This window comes from Nesoenas mayeri, assembly GCF_963082525.1.
Source record: "Nesoenas mayeri genome assembly, chromosome: 1".
Taxonomy (NCBI): domain Eukaryota; kingdom Metazoa; phylum Chordata; class Aves; order Columbiformes; family Columbidae; genus Nesoenas; species Nesoenas mayeri.
The window spans coordinates 102129282-102155505 of NC_137541.1; the positions used below are offsets into that span (position 1 = coordinate 102129282).

General features: G+C 42.8%; 1 protein-coding gene across 1 annotated transcript in view; it reads left to right on the plus strand.

Moving 5' to 3' along the window:
• Positions 1-10189: 10189 nt before the first annotated feature.
• Positions 10190-26224, plus strand: part of SHROOM2 (shroom family member 2) — a gene marked incomplete at both ends in the record, with an annotated part of 122178 nt that continues 106143 nt past the window's right edge. The window contains one exon of the mRNA XM_080341983.1: positions 10190-10402. Within this exon, the coding sequence (XP_080198109.1) occupies positions 10190-10402 (213 nt within the window). The remainder of the gene's footprint in view (positions 10403-26224) is intronic.

Consider the following 26224-nt stretch of genomic DNA (forward strand, 5'->3'; position numbering starts at 1 on the left):
TGGGATATGCTTATATCCTTGTTATGGTTGCTGGACTGTGGGATCTTGTTAAATTATATCTCCCACCACCCAGAAGTTATATTTTCAAAGCCCGTTAGCACTGGAAAATTATCACATAAAACCTCTATTCCCAGGCCAGTCTATGTAACCAAACCAAAATACATTATAGCACTAATTTCAAAGCTCTTATAATGCAAGAAATCTCCAAGGCTCTGTTAATTAAATTGCTAAAAATGTCAGTGTACTGTGGCCAGTGAGATGGTCTCGTTGAATGCTGAAACCAAGTATTGAAGGGAATTCTGACAAAGTGTGCAGCCACCACAGGGACCAGTCAATGCTCCCCTTTGAAGTCCCATGAGCACCACTGGGTTTCTTCCCTCTCCAGCAGCTGCATGGCCAGCAGTCAGCTCTGCAGCATCTTGGGATGGGGTGAAGGAAAGCTGCCACCTTCTGCTTTACAAATTGTTGTCTGGTAGCTTCTGAAATGAGCAGACAGCCCACAAGCATGCCTTAGCTGGCTCACAGAATCAAGAGGAAACTCAACAATAACAGCAGACACATTATAGTGCAGGAAGCACTTAAGATCCACTCTTGATTTTTCTGTTCCTCAAGACTGAAGATCATGACTTCATTGTCAGAGGTGGGCTTAGAATCATAGAATCATTTTGGTTGGAAGAGACCCTCAAGATCATTGAGTCCAACGATAGCCTAATTCTAGCACTAAACCATGTCCCTAAGAACCTCCTCTATAAGTCTTTTAAACACCTTCAGGGATGGCGACTCCACCACTTCCCTGGGCAGCCTGTTCCAGTGCTTCACAGTCCAGAGTGGACAGAGTAATGAGGCTAACCCCTCAGCATCTGAAGTAGTTTACTGGATATACTCTTCAGGCGGGTAACATGGCTGCACTATACATTTATATTAAAGCTTGGCTGCCTCAGCTATTGCCATTGGTCAGCTTCCTGGGAGCGTGACTCCAAGAAAACAGCTGATCCTAAAACAGCTTCAGAAAAATGCAGTGTTCTGAAAGAAATCCTCTGTGTACCTTTAATACTACATAATTCAGTCTTTCAAAAGAAAGTAACCTTTGGAATTGTAACAGGATCTGTGTTATTACAGAAGATGTGCAATAAAACCACCCCCAACCCCGAAGCTGTTTCCTCAGGATGTTACTAACAATGTCCCACTGACACGAGTACACTCTGCACTGTAGACAAAATTCACACTAGCAAAGCAGCTACCTCCCACAGCAGCCTTCTCCTTTCGAAATCTAACACAAACCAGGAAAAGCTAATCTGAAATGCTGGCACTTTTTCTCACTTGTATGACTTGGTAGGATTCCCTTAAACTTCCCATCAACTGCAAACTGTTCTGCCTTGGTCTTCTGAGAGAGAAGACCACAACTACAATATAAGGTGGCATAGGAGCCTATGGGGTGGTGTCATGCACAGAAAGAACTTCTGCCCCTGTGGACTCCTGGGCATGCTCAGTCACCAAATTCGTGTAATATCACAGGTCTGGCACTGCTGGACCATAGTCTCTTGTGCATAGCTGATGCTTTAGGGCAAACTGCTACAGCATTACTAAAACAAACAAACAAAACCATTTACTTCATGCTGTCATGCTGCATGCATGGTTAGATGGACTCTCACAAGATGCTACATTCTATGACCAACACCTGGACACAATTCATATTCTGTGTATCCAAGCAGAGAGTAGAAAGGTCATTTTGTAATAAAGGAATTGTGTCTATTTATAGAATGCACTGAGAGATTTATTTACACATTGCTGATAGGCAGAAAAAAGGAAGGTCTGTTTGGGGTTAGCTAGCAAATGAAGACGAAGTCCAAGTGAAAAATACCAGATTATAAGGGTTTTGTCTGCTCTCATGCATATTCTAGCCTCTTGCTATTTATCTACCCTTTTCAAAGCCTTCACAGCATTCTCTGCAAAAAGAGCATTTGAAACCCTCCCTTTGGCATTTTCCCTGATCATCCTTGCTCCAGTGATCATCTTCATCAAGCACAGAATTTAGATGTAACATGCTGTGGTATCAGAGTCTGAATGCCTAAAGACTGCTTGTTAGCCTCTGAGTGTATGTGACGTTGTGAGAATATGTAAGAATTGAACAAAGTTTGAATCAAAAACTTCACGGGTATAGAAATACCAGAGTATCCTAAGACATGCTATTCTTTCATGAATTTCAGCCTTATAAAAAGCCTTAGAGAACACAGAAGCTTTGTTATGTGGTCCCAAGGAACTGGAGAAGTCAACATATATTTGAGCATTTATCTGAAAGGCTAAGAACTTCTAAGGGTTTCTCCAGCACTAATTATGTGCTGATGAAGCCATATTTGCAATACAGGAGAAACAAGACACACTTGAGAAAGGTTTCTAAAATGCCTAAATCACACAGGAGACATCCAGCTGGAGTTTTTTAACATGTTATTTTTTATTCTGGGAAAATGAATAATTTGTTGAAATCAAAGTGTTTTGAAGAAGAACAGGATTATGCCGAATCCATCAGAAGAAACATGGCAGGTTTCCAAAGCAAACCCTCCTGGTTCCCAGCTATAACAGGATGTCTGTCTCTTGGGCTGCTACCCAACCTGTTTCTCCAGGTTCTCAGGACTTTCAGACTCCACAATAAACTACCAGCAGTTTGCCAGCTCTTGAATTACTTGATCAAAAAATCCATCCACTTCTGCTACAGGAACTTCTTATCACCATTTCAGTCATTTTGGTCTTTGTGATGGTTATTTTTTCAAAGACACAAGAGCTTCAAACAGGAAGGAGCTGGAAGCCACTGTGTAGCTAGAAAGCTACGATGTGATCACTGTCGCTGAAACATGGTGGGACAAATTGCACAACTGGAACACTGCACTCGGTGGCTATAAATTGTTCAGAAGGGACCAGCAAGGAAGGAAGAGTATGTGTAGTGTAAAAAAAAACAGAGCTGAAAAACTGTGATGAATGGGCTGAGAGCTTAGGGGCCAAGACAACAAAGGAGATCTCATAGCTGGTGTTTACAACAGGCTGCCTGACCAAAGGGAGGATGTCAATGGAGCGTTCTTACTTCAGCTGTGGTAAGCATCATGCTCCCAGGCTCTGATCTTGCTGGGGAGCTTCAGTCACCATGACATCTGCTGGGAGAGCAGCACAACAAGCTGTAAGCAGGCCAGGAGACTCGTGGGGTGCATGGAGGATAATTTCTTAATCTGAGTGATAGACAGCCCAACCAGAGGCGAAGCATCACTGAACATGTTGCTCACTAACACAGATGAAGTAACCAGAGATACAGAAATTGGTGGCTCCAGTGGTCACACTAGTGGAATTCACAGTCTTGAGGGATATGGGCCAGGTGAAGAGTATAGTTAGGATCTTGAATTTTAGGAGCACAAGCTTTCAATTGTTTATGGAATTAGCGGATGGCATCCCCTGGGAAACTGTCCTCAAGGAAAAGAGGAGCTGAACAGACCTGGTAGCTCTTGAAGGACATTTTTCTTAGGGAGCAAGAGCTCTTGATTCCCATGTCTAAGAAATCAGGCAAAGGCAGCAGGAGACTGGTGTGGTTCACTAAGGACCTTCTGGTCAAACTAAAGTGCAAGAAGAAAATGCACCAAGGACATGTATCCTCGGAAGGATATAGGGACACTGCCCAGATGTGTATGGATGGGATGACAAAAGCTGATGTGCAGTTGAAGCTGAATTTGGCAAGGGATGCAAAGAATAAGAAGGACTTCTACAGGCGCATTGGCCAGAAAAGGAAAATCAAAGAAAACGTACCTCCCTGATAAATGAGACAGGAAAACTCGTGACAACTGACATGGAGAAGGCTGAGGTACTCAACAAGTTTTTTTTGCCTCAGTTTTCAATGGTAATCTCTCTTTCCACATCTCTCAAGACCCTGAACCTCAAAGCAGGGAGTGAGGGAATGAAGTCCCTCGCATCATAGGAGAAGATCAGGTTCAAGACCACCTGAGGAACTTGAACAAACATAAGTCCATGGGACCTAACAAGATGCATCCCATGTCCTGAGGGATTGGCTGATGTGGTTGCCAAGCCAATCTCAATCATACCTGAAAAGTCATGGCAGTCAGGCAAAGTCCCCAGTGACTGCAAAAATGAATAATTTCATCAATTTTTAAAGGGAGTGAAAAGGAAGACCCTGGGGACTACTGACCAATCAGTCTCACCGCCATGCCCAGTAAGATCATGCAACAGATCCTCCTGGAAGAAATGTCAAAACATATAGAATACAGTGAAGTGATGTATAGACTGTTAGATGGATAAGGAATTGGCTGTATAGCCACACCTGAAGAGTTACAGTCAATGGCTCAATGTCCAAGTGGAAATGAGTAACAAGTGGTGTCCCTCAAGGTTCCATACTGGGATCAATGCTATTTAGTATCTTCACTAGTGACATAAACAGTTGAATCAAGTGCACCCTCAGCAAGTTTGCAGATGACACCAACCTAAGTGGTGTAGCTGATAATGCTTGAGGGAAGAGATGACATCCAGAGGGACCTTGACAGACTTGAGAAGTGGACCGATGTAAACCTTGTGAAGTTCAACAAGGCCAAATGGAACATCCTGCACCTTGATTGGGGCCATGCCCAATTATCAATACAGACTGGGGGATGAAGGCATTGAGAGCAGTCCTGCAGAGAAAGACTTGGGGGTACTGGTGGATGAAAAATTGGACATGACCTGGCAGTGTGCTCCTGCAACCCAGAAGGCAAATCATATCTTGGGCTGCATCAAAAAGAGCATGGCCAGCAGGTCGAGGGAGGTGATTCTGCCCCTCTACTCTGCTCTGGTGAGACCCCCCCTGGAGTCTTGTGTTCAGCTCTGGAGCCCTCAGTACAGGAAAGACATGGACCTGTTGGAGAGGGGCCAGAGGAGGCCACAAAAATCAGAGGGCTGGCACACCTCTGTTGTGAGGACAGGCTGAGAGAGTTGCGATTGTTCGGCCTGGAGAAGGCTTCAGGGAGACCTTATTGTGGCTTTCAATATGGAAAGGGGGCTTACAAGAAGGATGGAAACTTTCTACCAAGGCCTGCAGTGACATGACATAGGGCAACAGTTTTAAACTGAGAAAGGGTAGATATAGGTTAAACGTAAGGAGTAAATTATTCACAATAATAGTGGTGAGACACTGGAATAGGTTGTCCAGAGAAGTTGTGGATGCCCCATCACTGGAAGTGTTCAAGGTCAGGTTGGATGGGGTTTGTAGCAACCTGGTCTAGTGAAAGATGTCCCTGTCCATGGCAGGGGGTTGGATTAAACCATCTTTGAAGTTCCCTTCCGACTTGAACAATTTCTGTGATTATGTTATTCCCTTATGTTATTGCTAAATGTCCTATAAATACTATGTAGGATTAACTTTTGCTCCACATACAACACATGCATGCACACCCTGTAGTTTTTCAACAGATTGCTGTGCCAGTGGCACTGGGGTCTATAGAGAGCAATCTGGGAATAAGATATGCATGTCCATAACTCTTATCTTGTAATTAATTTTCACCCTGAATTCTTGAAATATTATCACTAGATTCACAGTATTCTCACACAACTCCAGCCTTCAGAAAGTTTTTTTTAAGCCCTTTATCTTGACTGTAGAGATCACACTACACATACATTCCTATCCAGCAACATGACTTCTACTGCTGGTGACTAAAATGTTATTTCTTCAGCAACTGTGGCAACTGATTACATAGAAGAAGCTGCGTTGGTAGCTAGATCATTTTAGCAAATACTTCTGAGGATGTGCACAAGTCTGCTCTGCCTTTTTGCCGGAGGTTGCAACTGCTGTAACAGAGCTGCCAGAGCAGAACATCTGCCGTGGATCAGCAGCTCCATTTCATAGCACAGCATCTTAAATTGTCGATGTAACTACGCACGCTCCTGGGCATCTATTTCCTATTTCAAATGGCTGAGGCAAAGGCACTTTGCCTCTTCAGAGAACTGTGATGTTTGGTGGTTACCTCCAGGAAAGGAGTGGTGACAAACAGCGGGAGATTGTAGAGGTTTACGTCACCTCAGTTCTTTACTCTGTGATGATGAGTCAGAAGCCTCTACTTCTTTCAAATTTCTCCGCTACTGGGGAAAAAAACAAAGCCCAGCTGGAATTGCGAGGTCCGGCACAATGAATGCCCTTGAGACTGAGGGTTAAACACCCCAATCTAGGGTCAACCTGCAGGTATCCTGCACAATTCAGTGCAGGGTGTCTTCAGGAGAAGATATGAGTTATGCAGCCACAGAGGTGAACCAGGTTGTGCCTTTACAGCATAGCTGATACTGTTTAGACGAAATCCTGCCATACAGAGATTTATTCCTAGTTTTGTTAAGTCTCAATGGCTGACGAACAGGTATGCAATCTGTGCAACAGAAAGAATGAAGGCTAAGTAAATTCTGTAGAGTAAAATTTCACTTGAAATCACTAATTAAGCTTCAAGTACCAATGTAGGAAGACAGAAGTACTGTGGAAGGAACCCAGTTTACTGTAGAAAGCTTTTTTGCTACAGGGCACGGACTTGCAAACTGAATTTGTGGGAACAATCCCTTAAGAAAGTTTGATAGCTCCTTTTGCCTGGCAGAAGGAAGCATTTGGGTAACTTTTCTGTATCACTGTGAAGTATCTTTGGTAATATTAACAGCACATCAGCCATAGCTGCATCATTCTCTCTCCCTTGTTTGAAAAAGTCTGTTATTTCCTTTGGTACATTTATGGCACTCTGATGTATCTTATCGTGCACTTCCACATTGTATTGCTAACTTTTGTATACTCAGACAACATTTGACAGGTGAGACGATGTACAGGAGAAAACAGAGGGTTTTGTCACTGAGGGTTTTGTTACAAATACAGTTATCATTGGTTATCTTACCACCCAAAAGAAAAGTAATACATTTGCCAAATCCTTTGTTCTTTATGACCATCCAGAACCTTATGGAGGCTGGCAAAAGCTGCAAAAATTCAAGTAATAAAATTATCACAATATTTTAAAAAGAGTATGAGTACAAGTCTCCAGCTGGGTTCTGAACAAGCTTCAGATCTCACAGAGAGTGAGGATATAAAAGATGTGAAGAGAAATTTTTCTGATATGACAAAAGAGAATTCCTGTTTTTCTTTTGGTCTGGCAAAACCTACATATGTCAGGGACTTTACATATAAGTCTCTTAGTTTTCCATTGGTAGCATTAAAGGAGAAAAGGCAAAAAAGAAGTGTCATTCAAAATAAAGAAGTCTGATTTCTGATCTGTCAGCTACAGGTTGAGGATCTACTTGGCAACTGTATCAGGCCATCAGGCTCTAAGCATTAGCTAGAAAACTGTTCTTCACTGAGGTCTCTTTTAATCAGGAATGTGAAAGCTTTCAGATACTGTTTCTTAAGACAATTGCTTTCCCAAGAACTACATGTCCACATCTTCCACTGATGCAAATGACAGTAGCAGAGTTGGACAGTTTTGACTTGGCTTCCTTAATGTAGAGGCTGAATCCTGGCTGTAGATGTTCCAATTTTAAAATCCGTGCTCAGTTTTCTGCATCATTCTTCAGCACTGATTTATAAGACCAAATCAAAAAGCCAGAACAGTAATGTAAATCATAAATTTCTTAGGGACAACAAAAAAATTCAAGATGTAGAAGAATGAACGTTTGGCAGTTGAATAAAAGGAGATACAAACAGAGAAGACATTTCTGGAAGCACGGTTTGCTCTTCTCATTTATTATACAAGCTATTTTATTTCAATTTTTATTTCAATGTGTATACTTGGGAACACACTGAAGTTTGAATTGTGTTTCTGGATGTTTCTTTCATCATCAGGCTCACAAACAACAAAACTGTGTACTGCAGGCCTTTAAAACTTTCAGCTATGGGTTATTGAGTAGACATGGCTGAGCGGACAACGTGGCATGTGTTATATAAACACAACTGAAGACTTTCTCAGATTCCAAGGACAACTAGAGACAGAACTTGGAGAAAACTATTTGTATTTCCCTTTATTAGTTTGTTTGTTTGTTTAATTATTTGTCTTATAAACAGCACTTGTCTATATGGTAGAAAAGAATCATAGAAGGAATCTGTCTGAGGATCTGCAAGTCACCTGAGGCCTTACATATCTTAATGGAATACATAGGTTTGGTATAAGGTTTGGACTTAGCATGATACTCACAAAAGTATGTGTAAGTTGGTGTCACTTGGGTCCCCATGCTGTGGCTCAATCTGTCTCTTAATCAGGAGGAAACAACACTTGTCCTCATCAAATATTTTTCTCCTGTATGTCCTTCTAGGATTTATGATCTCAGACACTCTCAATCCTGGAACCAAAGTTTTCTTTGGGTATTAGAAAAACATACTGTAGATAATGTTGAAAATATTATTGCCGCCTTCAGAGCAAGGCAGGAGAACCTTCTGAGGAATAAATCAGCTGAAACAGGAGTTAGAGGGTCAGACTACATAAGCAGAATGGCTTCTTTCAGAAGCAAAATATGCAAACTGTCACATATATACAAAAACTTGAAATCCCACTGCATATTCCAGGCACTTCCAAGAAACTATCACATGAGGAAGCGTTTTGAGCTTCACTAGTCCTTCAGAAACTGAAAGACAGATTTTCCCATTTCTTAGATCAAGCAGTACTTCACCTGCTTGACAGTGGAAAGCAAAGGAGGATTGCTGGTACTCAGGTACGCTACACCAAGCCTGGTCCCGATTTAAGCCACTGAAACTTCCCATAAAGCGATGCAATTAAGCTGAAGTCCATCACGAAATAAACATCTCCCTCCCAGCCCCACCATCAACTCAGTGAAGACATCACGCAACCTCAAACCCTGCGTTTATTTCCCACCCATAACATGCGATTTGCCTTAAGCTCAGCACTTCTAGTTCTCCTCCACCAAACTTTTTTGTCAGTCTTTTTGCAGCTGAACCTATGCCTGGGGCCCCGTCCCGCTGACAAGCCCGGCGTGGCGGCGCTTCTCACCCGAGGCCTCCGGCCCATTGACCCTCCGGCGCCCTGGCGGCCGGGACCGGCCCTCCCGGGGCCGCGGCCTCGCCTCACCTCAGCCAGGCCCCGCCTCGCCCCCGCCTGCCGCTAGAGGGTCTCGGAGGCAGCGAAACGGGCGGTCCGGGCGACGCCGGGCACTGCACACGCTGGGGCCCCTCCCGCCCCGCCCCACAGGTGGTGGAGACAGCACGGGGCGGGGGCAGCGGCCGGAGGGAAGCACCTCCCCCGGGTGCCCCCGCTCCCCCTCCGGTGGCTCCCGCCGCGGCTGCCCCTTGACCTGCCCTCCATGTTGCCCGGCTTCCCCCCGCCCCGTCGCCCCCACCGCTTAACCCTCCCCATCCCGGCCTCAGTCCGCAACAACGTAGCGAGGCTGGAGGAGCCCCCCCCCCGCCTCTCCTCCCTTCCCTGGCCGGCACAGCGCGGCCCCCCGCCGCCTGGCACCGCGAAGGCGGGGCGTCCCTGGCCGAGGGCAGGCCGCAGCCGCCGGCTGCCCCATCGTCCCCCGCTGCCGCGGGGCAGGACCGGCGCGGCCGCCCTCCACCTGCTCGCCGCTTTTGTTTGGGGACGGGGCGGGGGAAGGAGAGGCGCGGCTGCCCCTGTGTGTGGCGGGGCAGTACGGTGCCGGTCTGACTTGGAGCTGACGGGCACTCTCGCTGCCGCCTTTGTCTGGCGGCCGGCCCGGGGCTGCTCTCCCTTCCTCCTCCTCCTCCTCGCCCGGGGGGATCGCGCTGCGGGGCTGCCCGCTTTTGGGGAGGGGCGAACGGCTCCCCTGCTGAGCAAGCCCGCGGTGGAAAGAGCGTTTCGTTCTCTTTTCGGGGCGAGAGGGAGGGAAGGAGGGAGGGCAGGAGGCGGGGGCGCCTCGCCGCCCTGCTGCCGGCGTCCCGCGTTGCTCGGCGGCGCCTGCCCCGCCGCTAAGTTGCCGCAAGTTGGAGCCGCCCCCCCTCCGTACCCGCCGCCGGGTTGTGGCCTCGGCGTGAGACAATACCGCGGGCTGCGGAGGAGGGGGAGGAGGGGGCGGGAGGGAGCAGCCTCTCTCGCCGCCGATGGGGCCGGGCTGGACGGCGCTGCGGGGCGGGTAGGTGGCTCCGCGGGCTGCCGCCGGCTGGCGCGCACCGGGGAGCGGCCGGCAGAGGCAGGCGAGCCCCGGCCGTGACGGGCGCCGCTGGCGGCGCGGGGGCTCCATGGAAGACGTGGGGCTGCGGAGCGGACGGGAGCGGCTGGCGGGCAGCGACCCGCGGCTCGGCGCCGTGCTGGTGGAGCCGGTAGTGGTGATGGTGGAGCAGCGGGCAGCGGAGGGCTACAGGCTGGTGGAGGTGCTGCTGACCGGCGGAGCTCCCTGGGGCTTCACCCTGAAGGGCGGGCGAGAGCACGGGGAGCCCCTCATCATCACCAAGGTGAGAGGCGCCGGGGGTCGGGGAGGGGGGGTGTGGGCGGCTCCGGCCGGCTCCATTTTGGCGTGCCCGCGGCGGTGACAGCCCGGCGGGGGGCAGCGGGCCTGCTCTGGCCGCACCGCCCGCCCTCAGTGCGGGGCGCACCGCGGGGCAGGGCGGCTGCGGCGCTGCCGCCGGCCCCAGCGCAGGTGCGGCCGGGCCGGCTCCGCGGCGGCCGTTAGCGGCCGGGGAGCGGGTGCCTGCGGTTTGGTGCTGGGGCAGCCCGGCACCGCTGGGGGCAACAGGTTGGTTGTTGGGCGCAGGCAGCCTCGTAGCTCCGACCCGCTGCTTCTGGGAGCTCTTATTCCCCGTTAGAAACCCAGTGCCGTCGCTGCCGGCGCCGGTAACTGGCGGGGGGACCCCGCTGCTGCCAGCGCGGCCACGGACCCTGTGCTGGGCCCTTCCCTCCCTCCGGGCTCCTGGCGCAGAAGGGCATGGAGACTGAAACTCCCGGCTCTGAGGCTGAGTTTCCTCCGGTGCTCTTGCACTTGCAAATTAAAAATAACGAGGCTAACCTTTTGTATCTCCTTCCTTCTGCAAAGAAAGGTCTTGTGGATAGTGACTGAACCCGTGCTCCCAAGATGGGAAGACTCCTAAGCATATATGCACTTTATGCTTGTTTATTGTTTTTTCTTTTTTTCCCCTCATTGCCTTTTTTTTTTTTAATATGTCTTTGTATATTCACGGCTTTAATCTTAATGTAGTGGGTACAGCTTAAAGAAATACATCACATTTCATCACTTTTTCTAGAAGATGTTTTTCATCTTGATGTGTTTTAACTTAGGAACCCCCATCCGCAGTCATCATTGGGTTTTGCTGTTAAGACAGCTTTCTTGTTGCACAGTGAAAACACATTAAAATAGATCCATATGTAGTTGGAAAAAAAAATCCACATTAGCAAAGCACATTTTGCCAAGATCTGTAGAAAAGATATACATGCTTTGTCTATGGGTCCTGTGGATTCTGCCAGTTCCTATTATAGAAGTTCACAGAGAGTGTCAAAGGTCAACAAGTCCTGTTTCATCCACAGCAGAAATTCTTCTAATCTTGTTTTTCAGCTGGTTTCATTGTGAGTTGTCCAGTTGGTTCCCTTCTCCCACCCTTGAACCAACTGCATTATGGACTTTCCAAGTTAAGACTTTTGAAACCATCTTTTTTCCAGATCTCCTCCCTACTGCTGTTTTTCAAAGAACAACAGTCAGTGTCAGAAGATGTATATGCTGAAAAAATGACTATTTGCCTTTTACTGGTGCCATGAATCACAGAATATCAAACCTGGGAGCGATCGAGGAAAGGAGAAATGAGCTATTTACTGTGTATCTACTGGCTATCGAGTACCAAATCATATAATTCCACCTTTTTGGTAATGGCTCTTAAGTGCTACATCTACAGACTGATCAGTGATACTTATTCATAGTGTTACCTAGGTATTAAGTAACAGGCTTAAGTATTTGTGGCATGAGGATGTGGCTGTGGAATGTGGAGGGAAGTGTCTGAGGATGGGAACCTTGTAGCTTGGGTCTGTTGCAAAGGAATAATTAAGCCACAGCATTGATATCTCCTGAAACGGTGCTGCTGTCTGGAAGAGAAATCTGTGTCTACCGGTGCTGGCCTAGGAAGAAGACATGGGCTGGATCCTTGAGTCTAAATTTTAGAGTGTATTTTCATTTGCTGTTGTTGGATGCGAGTGTGTAGAACTAGTTTTGAAACCAGAGACTGGAGCTCATGTCCCACATGGCCTCAGGACTCCAATCTGCAGAATCTTCCTTTTTGCTTGGCCCACGCATCTTGGTGTTTTGTTTTGTTTGTTTGTTTTTTCTGTGTTGCTTCTAGTGGTGGAAAGCTACTGGGAAGAATAATTTAGTACCAGATGGTTGAAACAGTCCCTTCTTGCAGCAGATGTAGGGTTTATCTCTTCTCAGCAGAAGAGAGCCCTGAACTCAAGTTACCCCCTTCCAGAGTGCACATGGGGATTGCCAGGATGCCCCAGGAGAGAGGCTGCTGCTTCACCTCTGCCTCTCCTCTCCCTTCTTGGGTAGCCTGGTGACTGCGCAGGGGGATCCAAGAAAACCCATTGGACCAAATTCTTCAGGATGCCTGAAGGTGTGGAAAAATTCCCGATTTTGTGGATTCAAGCTGCTTAAGTGTGAGCTGGCTATGGAGCTCCATCTCGCTCTAGTTCAGGGTGGCCCTGGGGAAGTGGGGATGGATGACGCCAAGTGCCGCTTTTTGAGGAGAGGAATGTGACAAGGTGTTAAGGGAGTCTCAGATAGCAGCTACTTAAGGAGGATTTCTAAAATTCTGCCTGTCTCCTTGCTTACTGCTTTCTTGAAAGCAAGGTCAGCCTTTGAAGAAAGTTGCACCTTTATGTAGATGCTGGCAAGTCTGTGCTGTAAATATTTCCTGCTCTCCTTAGCATATACGGGACAACTGCCGTTACTGTCTGAAAAACAGCACCACAAAATGCTGTAATTGAAAAATTAGTGAGCGAGTGTATGTTGTTAATTTTGCAGTGCTTTCTGTGTAGCACGCCTCTTGGGTGTCAGTTTCTCCGGTTGCGTGGCTGTTTCACTTGCTGACAAGAAGGCATTTTTTTTGTAAGAGTTACCATAGCGAGAGTTCAGGGCAAGAAGAGCTGCAAATGTTACCTGGGAATTTATTAGCTGGAAGTCTAGTCAATTAAAACAAGAGTGTCCTTTGGTCCACCAAACTACCAATAATCAGGGAGGGGAAGGCATGCTAAAGAGAAGATGTGTCCAGCCTCCATGGGGGGAAATAAGCCTGTGCTCGGCCACCAGGATGTCCAAAGGGAAAGCGCTTTCCCCGGGGAGAGCTTGGCCCCGGTCACACTGCTGCTCTACCTTTGTGGGGAGTGCAGGCTTCCCTGCTTCATGATGGCATTTCTTTCTGTAACTGAAAACATATTTGGAGGAATAGTCCTGAACCAGGTAGGTGGATTATCAAGTTCACCTGCCAGGCACAGGCCTTTTTTGTTTTGTTTTATTTTTTTCTCTCTCACTTGCCCTTTCTGTTGTTGCTACAATAAGCACAGAGAAAAATGGTGCGTGATAGAGCTTGCTCGATGTCCAAACATAGCTGGTCTTCTGAAACGTGCACTACCCATGTGCAAGTGGTGTTGCTAACATTGAAGAAAAAAAGTCTTTTAACGTTGCCGTGTTGCTTAGTATTATTTTTATAATGTCCCTTTTAAAAAAAATGCTTTACATTTTTTTCTGATCTCTGCATGTATGCTAACATTCCAAACAAAATTGCCCAAAGGCAGCTTGTTCTTGCCTAATTTGACATCTTGAAAGAAAGGACTTGCTTTTTATAGCAACATGTGTGTTTCAACAGAAGGTGAAATGACAGCTTTGAGGACTTGAATTAGAAGTCTCACAAGCCTCAGTTTGTTCTTTCCTCTATTTAAAGAAACAAACTCTGAAGAGGGAGATCTTACTGGAAGTAATGAAAATGAAAAGTCAAGGTGCACAAGTGTGAATCTTGTGAAAATCTCCCATAGCTGCATTATCTTGATTACTTTTACTTTAAAATGACTCTTATCTGAGATGCGCAACTTGTAGTGTCAGTCACAGCATTGATTGTGGGTGATGGATACAAAGTCATTTTACTTCCTGTACTAACAATATCTTCAGGAACACTGAAGTTATTCAGCAGTCAACATTATCCTTATTACATTAATAAATATGAAAATGTTATAATTTATTCAAGAAAGACAGATGTATCATTTAAATAATTCCTCTTTAGTATCAGCTTTACAAGGGCCTTCAGCCATACCTCCTCAAGCTATGATCTCATTGCAAGCTAATCAAGGCTGGGCTTGGCTGGTATTTCGGCAAGATTTCCAAGTGAAACCTGGACTGTTGCAAGAAGTTTTGTTGTTGATTTAGTAGATAAAGTTCTTGTCTCCTGAATGAATCAGTGCTGAATTCATGCCCCAGCTGGAGGTGCTGTCTTTCAAGAAGAAGCTGTATCACAGAGATTCCAAATCTTTGCTTATTTCTCTTTATTTACTTGCGTTTTCCTAATGTGATCCTGTCTATGGTTAGATGTGAATTGTAATTTTTTTTAAGCTAATAATTGTTTAAATTGTATCAAGTTATATACTGCAACAATACAGGGGGAATCTTTAATGGTGCTGTATACAAATGAATCAAAAATACATTTTAAAACATAAGTACCAGTTGCCTCCCTCAAGTTAGATGTCTGAGGTGAGTTGCATTGGTCGTAGACATTAACTATTCTTAAACTTGGCTGTTAAGCTTGATGTCTATAAAACCAGCATCCTGGGAAATTACCAACCACCTCAACATAAATGCAATCATTTCTGTAAACACCTGGTTTATAAGTTATTAGAAGCCATTGTTTCATGGCTGAGAGAGTTCTAATCTAGCTCTCCATCTCCTGACAAATTTCATTCACTTCCTTCAGCTCTAGAAAGATAATACATGAAGGAGTATTCATTCTGTTTTCTATCCATATTATCTTGGTCATCAAAAACAAGCAAAATTACTGACCTATATGGGCCATAATTTGAACATGGATCTTAACCAGCAATTTTAAAAGAGTGTATCAAATCACATTCTGTATTTCATTTGAAGCCTTTATTAAGCTTCTCAAGTTATAAGAGTGGTTTATTTGGGAAAGATTGGTCTGAGTCAGACCTTTTATTTGTGCTGTTAAATTGAATATTTGAGAAATTTTAGGAAATATTTACATATTAGGATGAATGTTTTAGGATTAAAATAGTATCATGTAGCTATTTGTCCTTTTTTCCTTGTCAACTATGTTAAAATGTGAGGTTTTTTCAGTGCTACAGAAACTCTTTTGAGTGGTGTTTACCTTTGTATCTGGTTGCTGGATCTGAGGTCTCTCTTGTTGGAAGACAGGAGCTGGTTTGCTTTGATGCAAGAAGATACTATTGCTTTTTACTTTGGCAAGCTGTCTGATGAAGGGAATGCGCTCAAATTTTAGCACTTTAATGGCTGTTGAATGAGGTCTTCATTGTGACTGCTAACTTACTCGCAGAATGGAGCCCACCACACTCATATATGGTGTAAGTGGCCTGGCTGTGGAAATCTGAAGCTTAAGAGAGCTTATTTTTGGCAAGAACATTAACACTTGAAATGCCACCAGTAATGGAAATTGCATTTTAAAGCTATCTCAGATATTGCTATGTGTGATCTATATGACCTGTGCATGGAGTTAATATGAGAGGGTGAGTTAAAAGGCTTGTGACTCAAGAAGTCAAGTTACATGCTTAGAGGTCAACAGTGTGAGAGTGCAATTTAAGAAATGGTGAGTGTGCACTTCGAGTCCTGAAACTGCACTTTTCCTTTGTGCATTTCACGTTACATTTCAAGACAAAAATCCTCCTGAGGAGGAGTCAGAATGCTGTGTTTAAAACCAGAACTAAGAAACTTACAACAAGCAAGCTTCTAACTTTTGGAAATATGCATTGCTTTCAACTTGCTTGTTTTTCTCTCCTCTGCATTTCCCCTTTCCAGCTACTTATGCAAAAACTGTCAAAAATATAATGTTTTTTTGGTTTAAAACAAAATACAAAAAAAAACATGTCTGTGGAGGCTGGGAGAGGTGTGTTTTGTGGGAATAGTTACTGCAATAGGAGTTAGCTGGCTTGCCTGTTTGAATGTTTATTAGTTTAGTCTATTTAAAGGATAATTTAAACTTCTCTTCTTAGTGTCTGTTGCTATTTTTCAGTGTGAATTTTTGATTCTGGCATAGGCATTAGCATAAAAATAAAACAGCAGCAAGAGACCTCTAGTTATTGCTTGCTGTTATCCAGAAGGTTGCCAGTAATGACATTTATTACCTAGTTATTCATCATGTCCATTATGATTGTGTGGTGTGTTTATGTTTGGTGGGTGGGTTGGTTGGTTGTTGTTGTTTTTGGGGTTTTTTTTGTTTGGTTGGTTGTTGAGTTTTGGTTTGGTTTGTTTTTTCTAAGGAAAAAACAATGTGGGCTTGTGTGGTGTTCATGCATGTGCTACACAAGCTTTACTCAACAGGCTGTCTATATTTTTTTACCTGTAGACGCTGATTCATTGTGTGTTCTCCCGCTTAATGAATATTTAAAGTATGGGAGTGTGGAAAGAACAAGGCAAATAGGAAGTAAAACCTGGTCATGAATAGATTAGAGAAAACAACTGTTTAGTAGTAACCAAGCCAATATTACGTCATATATGTGAGCTTTTTTCTTCTTGAGGAGAGCCATTTGTGTTTAGTCTTCCTATGAGTTTGGAATCCATATAGAAAATACCAAATATTTGTATGGATCTAGTTTCTATGGGTCACTTTATTACAGAATTTTGAGACGGGTCACAGCTATTAAGCAGGTTTTTTTACTTGATGTGCATTTAAGACATACAGTGCTTCAAGAGTTTCCCAGAGAGGTAAAGTAAAAATTGGCACAATTATGTTGCAACTTCATCCATTTAATCTATGCAGACTTGCTTTCTGTTGTCTGTGTTTTAAGCCTATTTGATATAAGGTCAATTGAAGGTTTTTTAATACATACATAAAGAAAAATATTGATGCCTCTCTGTAAAACTTATGAAATTCTTTCTCATTTTTGCTTTTGTGATTTTTTTTTTTTGAGGGGGGAGCGAACAGGGTTGGCTTATCTTTAAGATAAGAGACAGATATGAAAGCTTTTTAATACTACGTAGCAGAATATTTTCAGTTTCTTAAAGGTTATGCAGCAGGTATGCTGTGCTGTCACCATTTCCACACCTCTTTCCCCAGAATATTATCACCACTCTGGGTAACTAAGTGCTTTTTGTTTAAATGCATTCATTCAGTGATAGAAAATGTCTACAAAGTTCAGAACTGTAACCAGTTTTTAAATTCAACTTAATGTACTTGTAGAATGTGTTTGTGCCCTTCATATATGGTTGGACTCCATGATCTTGGGGGTCTCTCCCAACCGAAATGATTCTATATATGCTTTGCCTAGCAGAAGACTTTTGGTGGTGTTCTCCTAGACTTAAGCTAGAAGTTTTAACAGAAGTAGGTATTATTGGAAAGTGATGCATAGTGTTTAAATGAGACGTGACTTAAGTGCTCTGAATTGCTTTCTGAAGGTGCCTGCCATTTGCTGCCAACTGTGTTGAGAAGCTGAGGAAACCTGTGGCTCCTCGGCGCATACCTAGATGCCTACGTAGATACCTCTAGTCAGATGAAATATACTCCATCAAGATTGTTGTCTGCGTATTTGCAATGTGTGTGGCTATACCTAAAACCGTTGGAAAAGTGTTTATTTCTCTGATTGTACTTTGTTTCTGAACATCACAGTAATTTAGCTTTTCAGTCTGATTTATCTAGCTGATCAGGGGAGAGTTGTAACGTAGGTTACAAGGACAACCACAGTGTTTGTGAAGTTCCTTCCCCTCCCTGTAAGTTAATACAGTATTCAGTCTCTAATTAATTCAGTGCATTCTTGGTAAGCACAGGTCAGGTCAGGAGGACAGATAAGAGAATGGCTTCTGCGATGCAACAAGTTATTGGGGGATCTTTTTCGTGGCCTTTGCATGTACCTGAGGGTCACTGTGGAGTACCGAACTCCCCAGGGCAGGAAGAGCTGACTAGGAAATGCTGGAAATGCAGCAAACGGGTGCTTTGAGAAACTAAATAGCTTTTGTCAGGTACACAATTCTTGGGTCAGCTCTTAAAGTGGAAACAGATGGAGTAGGGTGTTTGACGACAGAAAAGAGGTGGTTTTTTCAAAGTTATTTTGAACATGGATGAAACGGCAAAATCAACTGAAAGCTTTAAGCTGTTCAGGCAAAGGCACATTGAGCCTTCCTCTGGTTGGCACTGAGGAGAAGGCTTCATGTCCAGTGTCCTGTACTTTTCCTGCCTCACCCCTTAGAGAAAGGAAGCCTTCCCCTCTGCCACCAACCCTGCTCTCTCCTCCTTTAACTCTCCCTCCCCATTTCTAAGTTATTAGATTCTTTGAGATATTTAAACTCTTCTACTTACCTACCCACATCTGTCAACTCATGATATATCAGTTAGGAATCATGTTGTCGCATTTTTAGATACAGAATTTCTGAAGAATTGTACTTAGTGAAGAGGTTTTTTGAAGGATGTAGTGGCATGTTGTTCAAGGATGGTATGAAGGGCAAAAATAGTCACAGTGACACTAGAAGCTGGAAGTAAGGAATACATGGGGAACTCTGCTGTGGTGCTTGAGAGGCTGTATCCCTTTGGATAGCTAGTAACAGTGCCATTTCATCTGTTCTTGCAGTCATTTTTTTAGCTGAATGACCTTTTAGAAGGAAGAGGGATCCTGATCGAGGGTTCTCTTGTTATCGTGAATGTAGGTGGCCTTATCTGATGAGCTCTTTGTTCCAGGTTCTTAGCTATTCTGTCAGTCATGTTTCTGAGATCTAGACAATTTCTGTGCTCACAGCAGTCCAGTCCTTTGCTGTATGTTTGTGTCATCTACAGCAACATGGTATTTAATGTTCTTGCAATAGTGGAGGGGCAGCTCTCTCTGAGCAATTTGGCAGAGATTGTAAGAATGCTCTTGCTCATGTGTGAAGTTGGATTAAATTAGGCTTTGAAACTGTAGCATCACCTTATGAAATGAATTCAGAGTGTTGTGTTTTTTTTTTTAATGGAAGTGCATGAATTTCCTTCTAGGTTGTGCTTTTCCTTTTAAATGAAAAAGATCCAAGTGTTAGTGAAACTAACTTGACACAAAATCCAGAGGCTTTTAAGATGTCCAGACACATGAATTTTTGAGTAGCAAGGTCTTCATCCTCCATCCTTCTATTATATTATCTCTCTAGTGGACTTCCAGTCAAGTCTGAATAGCTGAAGTAGGGAAAGATCTGTCAGTGAGGAGCATGAGACTACAATAAGTTTGTTCAAAAGTGAAACACACATATTTTACTGCTGTACTTAAAACTGCAATGTCAGTACCTTTGCTTTTCAGTAAAATAGACAATTGTTCTCATAATACCTCCACAAAGCTATAAAACCAGATTATTTTTGATTTTCTCTGTTTCTTGAGCTAGAACATGCTTTGTTATATGCTTGCTTTGAAAGCTTCCAGCATAAACTATGAAACAAAGCAGTATCTCTCAGTTTTCCAAATATATCTAAGCTAGTCTGCATTCTTTAGGAAATAAAACTCTGATTCGATTCAGTGAATATTGTAAAAAAATACTGTTAGGTGGTAATAATGCTTTATTTGGAATGTGTATTTTTCAGTAATCTTTTAGGATAGTATCATAGAAACATGATTTCCTGGTAAAGGAAGCAAAACACTTCCTACACAGTATCAGTTAGTCATCATTGTGTTAATTTTGTTAAACAAATTAGAAGCAAAAATGAGTTTGTGGGTGTCTAGTTGGCTGATAACTGATGTAACAAATTCTCCACCTCCTGATGAGTATTTGGATTTTGGATAATGAAATCATTACAATTGCTTTCTTTCCTCTGCAAGTACAGATTTTGCTGATCCAGAAGAAAGGAGGACATTAGGTTGGCACTAGAGCTGTTTTCGGTTGTCTTTTTTTTTTTTTTTCTTTTTAAAGGGAATAGCAAAGTGTCCATTTCATGGTCATTCATTTAAATAAAAGAAAGATGGAAACATACTATGTTGATGTAAGGTAGTGTTTTGTTAGGTGTTTATATGTGGGAAGAATTCTAAGATGATAGCAAGGAAAACTTGAAGCTTTATGTATCTGTTAAGTATTATTAATATTTAGAATAGTTAAGATTTAAGAAAAAAGTACATTTTCAAAATCAGGTTTTATAAACAATTTGTAATCCGTTTCTTGCAGGACTGTTTTGGTGAGGTGCATTTATTTCTAAATATAAAGGCTTATGTGAAGTTAAAAAGCGTGTCTTGTTCTGAGGCTGGAAAATGTTACATACATACTGGACTCTCTTAAATGCAGCTCTAATTTCTATTTTTCAAAAAATTGGTAGGGTGAAACTTGAAAGCTCTAAGGTGGTTTTTTTTTTTCCCCCTTTTAAACTGTGTTCTCAGTATGTGCAAGAACATTTGTATTTCCTGTTCTTTTTCTTTCCCCCTGTTTTGTAAAGGGTAAACCCCAACAATTTGCTCCCTTGCTTATAAAACTTAAACTACAGTGATTTATTAGCAAAATATATTTTCTACAGTCTTTATCTTCTGGGAACTTGATGTTTTTCCTGACTGCTGGGGGAGATTGCTATCGAGAGCAGGGAAGGGAAGAGGGCTGCGCCATTCCTGACACTTTGGAGACCTGAGGAGTTTCTGTGATTGCTCAATCTGATGTTAGGGAGGGGTGTAAGGCAAGTCTTTTGTTGCTCAACTGAATTTCTTCTGGCTGATTAAGGAAATTGTCATCTTAAGAAAAAAAATAAAAGGCAGCTGTGACCTGTTATGTCAGAGGTGTAGGTGATTAAAATGTGAGGGTGGAGAGGGCATGTGGTGGTTTGGTTCCAAGAAGCCAGTGATGAGTCCGACTTTGCAAAGTTTCAGCACAGAACCCTGTGAGAAGCAAGGAACTGGAAATGTTAGTGAATTGGAAACTGAGAGATCTGGTATATTAATGACCTCCTTTGCAACAGGTTGCTTGTGTACCTGTTTGGGGTTGTATGGCATCTTTGCCTCCATGTCTGGTGCTGAACAGGACTAACAGTATTTCCCAGCTTCACAGAAGTCTCTTTCTTATGAAACAGACCTGATACAGGAACCCAGAACCCAAATATATGGAAACTCTAGGAACACACAGAGTTGTCTTAAAGGGCTGGAGCAAATTCTTCTTTGCAACAGAAAAAAATGCCTTACGCTTGTGTATCTCCAGTGTTCATAATAAATAATGTACTGAAGTGTACAATTAGATCTCTTTTCACAAAATTAAACCCAGTACCTACCCAAAATGCATAGATGCTCTCAGTGTCTCAGTAAAATAGAAGAGATGAATGGAGTGAGATGAACTGTCAGCATCTGAAAGAGAGGGGAAAAAAACCCCTATAATGTGTATTTCTTATATGAGAGGTCAACCAGACATTTGAATCTGTGAGATTTGAAACATTTGTTAGCAATAAAGTTTCATAAGGAAATATATTTTTGTAGCCAAAACACATGTCCTTGCTGACCACTTTAATTTCCTTCAGTTTCTGATCACTATGACTTACTTGCAGCTTCTTGATAGAAATATACTGTCAGTAGCTTGAGGACTGATGGTGTACTTAGGGTTCACTATCAGCCAAGGCCATAACCTAGGTACAAGTTTCAGCGGAATGAAGAGAGCACATTTGTATTTTCTTCTGACTGCAGACAAACTTAAAAACTTAATTATTTCATCTGCACATCACCAGCACTAATTGGAGGCTGTTGTTTGCTTCAATATATTGTATGGATGATTGGTACATCCACCCCACTTTTCAACCTAAAGATGTTTGGCTAGTATGGACTCTCTATCCTAAATCCAGTGCCTCAAATAGTACGTCTTTAGCAACCTAGTTCATTTTGCTGAAAGTTGACTGGGTAAGTGTTGCATGAGCAATTTAATTAGCTGATTAGAGGGAGTGGAGATGAGCAGCAGGGAGTGGCAACATCATGGTATACAGTCACACACCCCGCAGAGACTTGCAGGCTGTAGTCCAGCTGACTTCCAGTGAAAATTAATGTGAAGTATGGAAATCATTTTAGAAGATAAGACATAAGCATTTACTACTTTTGAATTTTCATTAATGAGCAGTCTGAATCCAGACCTGTACTCTTTCTTCATCTTGCGATTTCAAAAAATGTATTCAGTCTTCTTCTGAGGACAAAATGGACATAACTGTTTTTAAGATCAGAGTAAAAAGAAAACAGTTTTGCTTGTTTTATTTTTTTTGCTACCAAAAATTCTTCCATTTGAACATCTGAGAGAGCATGTTCACTAAATCAACACAATATTAAGTCATGACGCATTAGGATAGAATCACAGAATTGTAAAATGGTGTGTATTAGAAGGGACGTTAAAGATCATCTGCTTCCAACTCCCCTGCCATGGGCAGTGACACCTTGTACTAGACCAGATTGCTCAAAGCCCCATCCAACCTGGCCTTGAAATCTCCCAGAGATGGGGCATCCTCACCTTCTCTGGGCAGCCTGTTCCAGTGCCTCACCACCCTCGTGGTGAAGAATTTCTTCCTTCTATCTAGTCTAAATCTATTATCTTTTAGTTTAAAGCCATTACCTCATGTCCTGTCACTACAGGTCCTGGTAAAAAGTCCCTCTCCATCTTTCTTGTAGGCTCCGTTTAGGTACTGAAAGGCTGCTGTAAGGTCTTCCCAGATCCTTCTTTTCTCCAGGCTGAACAAGCCCAGCTCTCTCAGCCTGTCCTCACAGCAGAGCTGTTCCAGCCCTCTGATCATTTTTGTGGCCCCCTCTGGACCCTTTCCATCAGGTCTATGTCTTTCTTACGTTGGGGGCCTCGGAGCTGAACACAGTAACAATGTCTGCATGTGTTGTGGGTATCTCTTTATCTAAAGGCTTGGAATTTTCTGGGATATATGATTGATGCTGGCTGCAGTTTGTTACAGCCAGCTTTCTCCTCTGAGTTCTAGAGAAATTTCTGTGAGGATGTTTTTGTGCAGCTTGTTTTGATATTGAATACAAATTGGTTACATACCTTTTAATAACATAATCCTAGGGACTATTATTTTTTAAAAATGCTTTTGAACTTAGGGCTGTTTTCTTTTAGATTTATGATCTGTTTAACTGTTTTGTAGCAATTCCAGTGGTAATTTAACTACTTCTTGGTCACTGGAAATCTGTGTTTAGATCTAGATGGTTACAAAACATTTCAAGGAAAATTTTTCATGGACATGTTTGACTCTGTTAATAATAAGAGTGGCTTCCACCTTCTAAAATACAGTTGCAGTCAGTGTCCTGAAAAGCAGCTCCTCTCCACCCCTCAAACCCAATCAGTCTTTAGGCACTGGACAGTAATTCTTGTTTGCAGTAAAATCAATGAGAAGAAGGAGAAAGCATGCTACTTGGCTGTGAAGTCTGGCATGTTATCATGTGTGGTTGTAAGGAGTGTGGGCTAGGGTTGTATGTGTAACACTTAATTTCAGAAGCCTTAAATCATTCTACAGTGATTTGGTCTGTACATTTTATATTTTTGTAATAGGTTTTGTGTTTGTTTGCTTTAATAGTTTTTCTTAGAGAAGACGAAAGAAATGTGACATCCTAGTGATGTCCATGTAGTTTATTTCCAACTGAACTGCAATTTTCTAAACTAACAGGAGCAGCGATAGGTGGTCGTTTCCTGTGGGAGTCAACACTAGAAGGTGACCAGGGTACTTTGCCCACCAGGTTTAGGTTTCTCTGCTGCCAAAGGTATGTTCGTATTCAAAAATTCAGTCTCTAGGTTCTGGAGGGAGTGTGTTGTAGTTGCCTCTTCTTTCCAGGGCTTGGTCCCAGCCTTTCTGGATTTCCTTTAACCTGTTCCAGTTTTACTTCATTCTTACCTCAAGTCCTTATCTTGTATCATTGTCCTCATCTGAGTGGTTCTGGATTCAATTCAACAGAGAAAATCTTCTTTCTTTACCAGTTTCTCTCGCTCTGCTATTTCTACCCCTAGCTCCAGATCTGGTTTTGCCTTTTTCAGCTAGGTGCAGTTTGGCTTATGTGGCCTCCTTCCTTTTTCCTTGGCACATATCTGCTTAAAGCCCCAAGCCTACAAAATGTTCAGCATGGACCATCTCCTCACAGGACTTGCAGTTGATTGAGACTTCTGATAGCTGGATGCTTACAAAGGTGTTTAACTGGAGCAACATAAGGCATATATGCACATAGGTGACCATGTGTGCATTCTGGGTGCTGTCAGATTGCTGCTTTTACTGAAGCAGGGGTCAGTAGAGTGTTTCAAATTAGTTGGCAGGTTTTCTTTTTAACATAAACATTTGTTTGTTTGTTTCTTGGTACTGAATGAAGCATTTCAGTTGAGATTTGAGAAGACTGAAGGTTTGAGGCTAATGTGCACAATGGAAAGTTTCTGCCTAACTAATTGAAGCATGGCAAGTTCATCAACCACTGAATGAAAATAGGATCTCAGAATCATTTTGGTTGAAAGAGACCCTTAAGATGATAATGTCCAACCATAACTCTAGCACTAAACAATTTCCTCATCTATGGGAACAACTTTAATTAGTGAAGTGGCTAATATGGTTAGTTACTGAAATGAAGATGAGGACATAATACGATTTTTGTCAAACTGTGGCTTAGATACTACTTTATTAGAAAGGTTTAATATGGAAATAAGTTACATCTTTCTGTTGCTCTTATTTGTTTTGGAACTTATGGTACAATGAAAAGGAAGTCGGGAGCTTGCAGGAAGAACAGTGATTTTTGGTTTTGTATTTGAAGGTAATCAGTTTGGTTTTTTAATTCAAAGCCAGAGTACACATAACAGACTGTGACCTGAAAAAGTCTCCTGTGAATATTGGTGTGCAACAGAGCACATTGTTTTTTCTCTGCCTCTGTGACTCATGCAGCTAAGATGTCTCATCCAGCTCTGGTTTTGAAGAGTGTCTAGCAAGGTTAGTGGATGTTTTGTAGTATTTGATGACAGTTGTCCAGGTGATGATTAAATTGTAGCAAAGCACCAGAAGAATGTGTCTCCTTTCTGAGATATTCTGAGAGTTATTTCCCTTTCCGATTAGGCTGTGAGTTGAGGCAGAAGGAGAATGATGTAGTAGTTACACATTATAAAAAGCAGAACTAGCTTTAATGTCCAGTGACAGAAAAGGAATTTTCCATTCTTGAGCACATATTATTCAAAGCTTGCAGTTTTGGAAGGAAAGCAGAAACACCTTATGACCTCCAGCACATTCCAGGATTTTGGTTTTGAGGCTGTGTGTTTTGTTGGTGTGTTTTTTGTTTTTGTTGGTGGTAGTGTTTTTGTTGGTTTGTTTTGGGCTGGTTTTGTTTTTGTGACAGGTTCAGCTGCATTTTTTCCTTATTTGATTTATGTTCACAGAGCCATTTCGTGAACTGACCAGAATTCTGGTGATGGATGCCAGTTTCTTCAAGAGTAGAGTTTCAAGGTTATATAATTATAATTACATTTCAGAGTTCCTAAGTGTTAGTTGCTGGATGCTGGACCTCAATCTCAAAGCACTAGGGGAAAAAAACAGAACAAAACAACTTGCACAAAACCAACCAACCAACAACAACAAACCCCTGTAAGCTATATCTCTGTTACATCACTTTTTGTTGTAATGCAGTGCAAGTTGTACACAGGTGATGAAGGCTCTCTTAAAAGACAAGAGACTAAAATGTTTGATAGGCAACCATGTGAAGTTTAAGATGCAGTGCCATCATGAAAAAGGGAGAATGCAGTTTGGGTGTTACAAACAAAGGTGTAGTCACCATAAATAGGTGGGGTTTTTAATCTGGTGCATGGCAGTTGGCACAGGCTTCCAGTTTGTTAAGAGGATATTGAAAAATTGGGTAGGGTGCTGGAAAGTGGCATAACAGTTACTTAAAAACTGGCAAAAGAAAGTTTACTCGAGGACATCGAAACACAGACCAAAATTCAATAGATTTGCAATCTAACAAACATGAAGACTTGTGGTGTTCGAAAGAACAGTAACAGTTTCTAACCTTAAGAGCAAAATGTTTTCTGTTGCTTGGTGGGTTTTTTTGAAAGATACTTGCTTAATCTCAGTATCAATGTAACTGGAGGAAAGCAGATCAGAAATACAGCTGGATGGTGAACTGACAGATCCTTTTAGTATTTTCTCTGT